The sequence below is a fragment of the Salmo salar genome, chromosome ssa12 (assembly GCF_905237065.1).
Source record: "Salmo salar chromosome ssa12, Ssal_v3.1, whole genome shotgun sequence".
NCBI classification, from domain to species: Eukaryota; Metazoa; Chordata; class Actinopteri; order Salmoniformes; family Salmonidae; genus Salmo; species Salmo salar.
The window spans coordinates 2,522,396-2,531,243 of NC_059453.1; the positions used below are offsets into that span (position 1 = coordinate 2,522,396).

The following is an 8,848-nucleotide window of genomic DNA, read 5'->3' on the forward strand; positions in this document are numbered from 1 at the left end:
TGAAGTTTGTGGAAATGTGGAAGGAATGTAGGAGAATATAACACAATAGATCTGGTAAAAGATAATACAAAGAAAAAGAAAAAAAAGAAAAGTAATTATTTTTTTGTACCATCATCTTTGAAATGCAAGAAAAAGGCTATAAGGAATTATTCCAGTCCAAGTGCAATTTAGACTTTGGCCGCTAGATGGCAGCACTGCATGTGCAACGTTTTAGAGCGATCCAGCGCATATCTATTAAAAATGTTGTATCAAGACTGCCCAAATGTGTCTCATTGGTTTATTTATACATTTTCAAGTTCATAATTGTGTCCTCAAACAATAGCATGGTATTCTTTCACTGTAATAGCTAATGTAAATTGGACAGTGCAGTTAGATTAACAAGATTTTAAGCTTTCTACCAAAATCAGATATTTATTTATTTTATTTATTTCACCTTTATTTAACCAGGTAGGCAAGTTGAGAACAAATTCTCATTTACAACTGCGACCTGGCCAAGATAAAGCAAAGCAGTTTGACACATACAACAACACAGAGTTACACATGGAGTAAAATAAACATACTGTCAATAATATATATATATATATATATATATATATATATATATATAGTCTATGTCCTGGAAATTTGTCTTTCTTACAACCTCAAGTTAATCACATTTGCCTACATTGGCTCAACCGTCTCGGCCACCGATCTTGAAGTTAAACAAATCAAAAGATATTTTATATTTGAGATTCTTCAAATAGCCAACCGTTGCCTTGATGACAGCTTTGCACACTATTGGCATTCTCTCAACCAGTTTCATGAAGTAGTCACCTGGAATGCATTTCAGGTGCGCCTTGTTTTAGGTGTGCCTTGTTAAAAGTTAATTTGTGGAATTTCTTTCCCTCTTAATGCGTTTGAGCCAATCAGTTGTGTTGTGACAAGGTAGGGGTGGTATACAGAAGATAGCCCTATTTGGTAAAAGACCACGTCCATATTATGGCAAGAACAGCTCAAATAAGCAAAGAAAAATGACAGTCCATCATTACTTTAAGAAATGAAGAGCAGTCAATAAGGACAATTTAAAGAACTTTGAAAGTTTCTTCAACTTCAGTTGCAAAAACCATCAAGCGCTATGATGAAACTGGCTCTCATGAGGACCGCCACAGGAAAGGAAGACCCAGAGTTATCTCTGCTGCAGAGGATAAGTTCATTAGAGTTACCAGCCTCAGAAATTGCAGCCCAAATAAATGCTTCACAGAGTTCAAGTAACAAACACATCTCAACATCAACTGTTCAGAGGAGACTGCGTGAATCAGGCCTTCATGGTCGAATTGCTGCAGAGAAACCACTACTAAAGGACACCAATAACAAGAAGAGACTGGTGGAAATATGTATTTTGGTTCTAACAACAGTGTCTTTGTGAGACGCAGTGTGGGTGAACAGATGATCTCTGCATGTGTATTTCCCACCGTGAAGCATGGAGGAGGAGGTGTTATGGTGTGGGGGTGCTTTGCTGGTGACACTGTGTTTTATTTAGAATTCAAGGCACACTTAACCAGCATGGCTACTACAGCATTCTGCTGTGATACGCTATCTATCCCATCTGGTTTGGCCTTAGTGGGACTATCATTTGTTTTTCAACAGGATGATGACCCAACACACCTCCAGGCTGTGTAAGGGCTATTTGACCAAGAAGGAGAGTGATGGAGTGCTGCATCAGATGACCTGGCCTCCACAATCACCCGACCTCAAACACATTGATATGGTTTGGGATGAGTAAGACAGCAGACTTAAGGGAAAGCAGCCAACAAGTGCTCAGCATATGTGGGAACTCCTTCAAGACTGTTTGAAAAGCATTCCAGGTGAAGCTGGTTGAGAGAATGCGAAATATTCAAAGCTGTTATCAAAGCAAAGGGTGGCTATTTGAAGAATCTCAAATATAAAATATATTTTGATTTGGTTAAGACTTTTTTGGTTACTAGGTGATTCCATATGTGTTATTTCATAGTTTTGATGTCTTCACTATTATTCAACAATGTAGAAAATAGTAAAAAATAAAGAAAAAACCCTTGAATGAGTAGGTGTTGTAAAACTTTTGACTGGTAGTGTATATATGTATATATATATATATATATACATATATATATATATATATATATATATATATATATATATATAAAACCTTTATTTAACTAGGTGAGTCAGTTAAGAACAAATTCTTATTTACAATGACGGCTTACCCCATCAGAACCCGGATGACACTGGGCCTATTGTGCGTCACCATATCACAGCCGGATGTGATACAGCCTGGATTCGAACCAGGGACAGTAGTGATTAGGTAGTCATTCAAAAAATCATATTAAACACTACTATTGCACATAGAGTGAGTACAGGCAACTTAATATGGGATATCTTCAGCATATTTGTACTCCTGAACTTATTTAGGCTTGACATAACAAACACTTATTGACTCGAGACATTTTAAAGCTTTTCATTTTTTAATTTGTAAATATTTTGAAAAACATAATTCCACTTTGACATTTATGTGGTGTTGTGTGTAGCTCAGTGACCCCCCAAAAAATCTTAATTATAAATTCAGGCCGTAACAACAAAAAATGTGGATAAAACCAAGGGGTGTGAAAACTTTCTGAAGGTAGTGTATACAATATACATTATCCACACTACAACACATTATCTGTGATATTCCAGTAATCCTATATATATATTCCATAATGTATCAACATTATCACAGCATTATCACAGCACTACGTTGACTTGTACCTGATAATGATACACTGGTTGTGTTTAGCATCCATCATGGTGGTGTAGGAAACACTGGCGATGGCAAACAGATGCCTGGGAGAAAAGAGTAAAGAGAGGGGTACACATCTATACGACTGACCGGGTACTGAACCATTCATACTGAGACTGACCAGGTACTGAACCATTCATACTGAGACTGACCAGGTACTGAACCATTCATACTGAGATTGACCAGGTACTGAACCATTCATACTGAGACTGACCAGGTACTGAACCATTCATACTGAGACTGACCAGGTACTGAACCATTCATACTGAGACTGACCAGGTACTGAACCATTCATACTGAGACTGACCAGGTACTGAACCATTCATACTGAGACTGACCAGGTACTGAACTATTCATACTGAGACTGACCAGGTTCTGAACCATTCACACTGAGACTGACTGGGTTCTGAACCATTCATACTGAGAATCACCAGGTACTGAACCATTCACACTGAGACTGACCAGGTACTGAACCATTCAAACTGACTGACCAGGTACTGAACCATTAAAACTGACTGACCAGGTACTGAACCATTCAAACTGAGACTGACCGGGTACTGAACCATTCATACTGAGACTGACTAGGTACTGAAACATTCATACTGAGACTGACCAGGTACTGAACCATTCATAATGAGACTGACCAGGTACTGAATCATTCATACTGAGACTGACCAGGTACTGAACCATTCATACTGAGACTGACCAGGTACTGAACCATTCACACTGAGACTGACCAGGTTGTGAACCATTCATACTGAGACTGACCAGCTACTGAACCATTCACACTGAGACTGACTGGGTACTGAACCATTCACACTGAGACTGACCAGGTACTGAACCATTCACACTGAGACTAACCAGGTACTGAACCATTCATACTGAGACTGACCAGGTACTGAACCATTCACACTGAGACCGACCGGGTACTGAACCATTCATACTGAGACTGACCAGGTACTGAACCATTCACACTGAGACTGACCAGGTACTGAACCATTCACACTGAGACTGACCAGGAACTGAACTATTCATACTGAGACTGACCAGGTACTGAACCATTCATACTGAGACTGACCAGGTACTGAACCATTCACACTGAGACTGACCAGGAACTGAACTATTCATACTGAGACTGACCAGGTACTGAACCATTCATACTGAGACTGACCAGGTACTGAACCATTCACACTGAGACTGACCAGACACTGAACCATTCATACTGAGACTGACCAGGTACTGAACCATTCATACTGAGACTGACCAGGTACTGAACCATTCATACTGAGACTGACCAGGTACTGAACTATTCATACTGAGACTGACCAGGATCTGAACCATTCACACTGAGACTGACTGGGTTCTGAACCATTCATACTGAGAATCACCAGGTACTGAACCATTCACACTGAGACTAACCAGGTACTGAACCATTCAAACTGACTGACCAGGTACTGAACCATTAAAACTGACTGACCAGGTACTGAACCATTCAAACTGAGACTGACCGGGTACTGAACCATTCATACTGAGACTGACTAGGTACTGAAACATTCATACTGAGACTGACCAGGTACTGAACCATTCATACTGAGACTGACCAGGTTGTGAACCATTCATACTGAGACTGACCAGCAACTGAACCATTCACACTGAGACTGGCTGGGTACTGAACCATTCACACTGAGACTGACCAGGTACTGAAACATTCACACTGAGACTAAGCAGGTACTGAACCATTCATACTGAGACTGACCAGGTACTGAACCATTCACACTGAGACTGACCGGGTACTGAACCATTCATACTGAGACTGACCAGGTACTGAACCATTCACACTGAGACTGACCAGGTACTGAACCATTCACACTGAGACTGACCAGGAACTGAACTATTCATACTGAGACTGACCAGGTACAGAACCATTCATACTGAGACTGACCAGGTACTGAACCATTCACACTGAGACTGACCAGACACTGAACCATTCATACTGAGACTGACCGGGTACTGAACCATTCATACTGAGACTGACCAGGTACTGAACCATTCATACTGAGACTGACCAGGTACTAAACCATTCATACTGAGACTGGCCAGGTACTGAACCATTCATACTGAGACTGACCAGGTACTGAACCATTGACACTGAGACTGACCAGGTACTGAAACATTCATACTGAGACTGACCAGTTACTGAACTATTCATACTGAGACTGACCAGGTACTGAATCATTCATACTGAGACTGAGCAGGTACTGAAACATTCACAATGAGACTGGCCTAGGTACTGAACCATTCATACTGAGACTGACCAGGTACTGAACCATTCACACTGAGACAGACCAGGTACTGAACCATTCATACTGAGACTGACCGGGTACTGAACCATTCATACTGAGACTGACCAGGTACTGAACCATTCATACTGAGACTGACCAGGTACCTAACCATTCATACTGAGACTGGCCAGGTACTGAACCATTCATACTGAGACTGACCAGGTACTGAACCATTGACACTGAGACTGACCAGGTACTGAACCATTCATACTGAGACTGAACAGGTACTGAACTATTCATACTGAGACTGACCAGGTTCTGAACCATTCATACTTAGACTGACCCTGTACTGAACCATTCATACTGAGACTGAGCAGGTACTGAAACATTCACACTGAGACTAACCAGGTTCTGAACCATTCATACTGAGACTGACCAGGTACTGAACCATTCATACTGAGACTGACCAGGTACTGAACCATTCATACTGAGACTGACCAGGTACTGAAAGATTCAAACTGAGACTGACCAGGTACTGAACCATTCACACTGAGACTGACCAGGTACTGAACCATTCATAATGAGACTGACCAGGTACTGAACCATTCATACTGAGTCTGACCAGGTACTGAACCATTCATACTGAGACTGACCAGGTACTGAACCATTCATACTGCGACTGACCAGGTACTGAAAGATTCAAACTGAGACTGACCAGGTACTGAACCATTCACACTGAGACTGACCAGGTACTGAACCATTCATAATGAGACTGACCAGATACTGAACCTTTCATACTGAGATGACCAGGTACTGCCATTCACTGACATTCATACTGAGACTGACCAGGTACTGAACCATTCACACTGAGACGGACCAGGTACTGAACCATTCATACTGAGACTGACCAGGTACTGAGACCAGGTTCTGAACCATTCATACTGAGAATGATGAGGTACTGAACCATTCACACTGAGACTGACCAGGTACTGAACCATTCAAACTGAGACTGACCAGGTACTGAACCATTCATACTGAGACTGACCAGGTACTGAACCATTCATACTGAGACTGACCAGGTACTGAACCATTCACACTGAGACTGACCAGGTACTGAACCATTCATACTGAGACTGACCAGGTACTGAACCATTCACACTGAGACTGACCATGTACTGAACCATTCATACTGAGACTGACCAGGTACTGAAGCATTCGTTTGGTTGTTGAGGTGAGGAGTCAGTAGGAGAGACAGGATGTCTGGTTGTTGAGGTGAGGAGTCAGTAGGAGAGTCAGGATGTCTGGTTGTTGAGGTGAGGAGTCAGTAGGAGAGACAGGATGTCTGGTTGTTGAGGTGAGGAGTCAGTAGGAGAGTCAGGATGTCTGGTTGTTGAGGTGAGGAGTCAGTAGGAGAGACAGGATGTCTGGTTGTTGAGGTGAGGAGTCAGTAGGAGAGACAGGATGTCTGGTTGTTGAGGTGAGGAGTCAGTAGGAGAGTCAGGATGTCTGGTTGTTGAGGTGAGGAGTCAGTAGGAGAGACAGGATGTCTGGTTGTTGAGGTGAGGAGTCAGTAGGAGAGTCAGGATGTCTGGTTGTTGAGGCGAGGAGTCAGTAGGAGAGAGAGAGAGAGAGATAGTCTGCATGTCTTACGGAGGGTTGTCTGCTATTCCGCGTCCTTCATACTGCAACACCACGTCCGTCCCGTACATGTTGAACATCTGGTAGGGATTCACTGAGATGAGGATAATACCTATATATGTCTGGAGAGGGAGAGGGAGAGGAGGGAGGGAGGGAGGGAGGGAGAGAGAGAGAGAGGGAGAGAGAGAGAGAGAGGAGGGTGGGGGAGAGAGAGAGAGGGAGAGAGAGAGAGAGAGAGAGAGCGAGAGAGAGGGACAGAGAGAGAGAGAGGGAGAGGGAGGGGAGGGGGAGAGGGAGAGAGAGAGAGAGAGAGAGGGAGAGGGAGAGGGAGAGAGGGAGAGAGTGGAGGGTGGGGGAGAGAGAGAGAGGGGGGGTGGGGGAGAGAGGGGGAGGGAGAGGGAGAGAGGGGGAGGGAGAGAGAGGGTGGGGAGAGAGAGAGAGAGAGAGAGTGGGGGAGAGAGAGAGAGGGGGGTGGGGGAGAGAGAGAGAGGGGGAAAGAGAGAGAGAGAGAGACAGAGAGAGAGAGGGTGGGGGAGAGAGAGAGAGATAGAGAGAGAGAGCGGGAGAGGGAGAGAAATAGAGAGAGAGAGGGGGAGCAACAAGCACCTTTCTAACTGAATAGCGGGTAACAGACAGCCTAGATTGACTGTTATGATTCTGACTGTATCAACTTCCACCAACGGTGTTCAGTTGTGTGTTTGACGAATGATGTTCGACTCTAAAGCTCATAAATGTTGTACGAATGTATGAGTTGAGGTCTTACATATATGAGTTCCTGGTCGTAGCGCTTCTTCAGGTTCATCAGCACCGTGGTCTCATTCAGCTCCCTGCAGACACACAGGAAGTGGTCACAGACACACAGGAAAAAGTTATAGACACACAGGAAAACAGTTATAGACACACAGGAAGTAGTCACAGACACACAGAAAACAGTTATAGACACACGGGAAAACAGTTATAGACACACAGATAAGAGTTATAGACACACAGGAAGTAGTCACAGACACACAGGAAGTAGTCACAGCCACACAGGAAGTAGTCACAGAAAAGTTATAGACACACAGGAAACAGTCACTGACACACCGGATAGCAGTTTAGTGACATACAGGAAACAGGAACTGATCCTGCGGACGTAGTTACAGACACACAGGAAGTAGTCACAGACACACAGGAAGTAGTTACTGACAGACAGGAAACAGTAACTGAAACAACAGAAGTAGTTGCTGACACACAAGAAGTAGTTGCTGACAGACAGGAAATGGTAACTGACACACATAAAGTAGTCACAGACACACCGGAAGTTGTTACTGACACACAGGAAGTAGTCACTGGTTCACAGGAAGTAATTACTGACACACAGGAAGTAGTTGCTGACACACAGGAAGTTGTTACTGACTCACAGGAAGTAGTTGCTGACACACATAAAGTAATCACTGACACACAGGAAGTAGTAGCTGACACACAGGAAGTAGTTACTGGCACACAGGAAGTAGTGTTCTTACTCCAGCTGTGTCATGTCTTCCATGCCGTACGCCCAAGGCTTCACCCTGTGACCCACCGTAGGCATACACCTGATGGAGTAGATCTACACACACACACACACACACACACACACACACACACACACACACACACACACACACACACACACACACACACACACACACACACACACACACACACATTAAATTAAAATGCTTATAATGCTCTGTATTAAAATACAGTCTTCCTTTGAAGACTTCATCATCCCATAATATCTTTTGGGATACACAGAAAAGCATCGAGCTTGGATTTGCCAACACTATAATATACTTCCTAATACGTTTCTATACTTCCTGGTTTCTCCCTGTCTGTCTGTCTCAGGTCTGGGGTAGTGTAGGTCTCCCTGTCTCCCTGTCTCCCTGTCTCTCTGTCTGTCTGTCTGTCTGTCTGTCTGTCTGTCTGTCTGTCTGTCTGTCTGTCTGTCTGTCTGTCTGTCTGTCTGTCTGTCTGTCTGTCTGTCTGTCTGTCTGTCTGTCTGTCTGTCTGTCTGTCTGTCTGTCTCTCTCAGGTCAGGTCTGGTCTGAGGTAGTGTAGGAATCCAGTTTCTCCTGGCCCAGAGACCTACTTTCAGTGTGAGGAACCATCTTAAGTT

General features: G+C 43.6%; 1 protein-coding gene across 1 annotated transcript in view; it reads right to left on the reverse strand.

Moving 5' to 3' along the window:
• The window catches only part of LOC106592580 (unconventional myosin-XV), a 261,893-nt gene extending 253,398 nt beyond the window's left edge, over positions 1-8,495 (reverse strand). Inside the window, exons 1-5 of the mRNA XM_045692035.1 lie at positions 8,484-8,495; positions 8,217-8,299; positions 7,478-7,541; positions 6,727-6,836; positions 2,764-2,838 (exon numbers count right to left, since the gene is read on the reverse strand). Of these exons, the coding sequence (XP_045547991.1) occupies positions 2,764-2,838; positions 6,727-6,836; positions 7,478-7,541; positions 8,217-8,299; positions 8,484-8,495 (344 nt within the window). The remainder of the gene's footprint in view (positions 1-2,763; positions 2,839-6,726; positions 6,837-7,477; positions 7,542-8,216; positions 8,300-8,483) is intronic.
• Between the last annotated feature and the right edge of the window lie 353 nt (positions 8,496-8,848).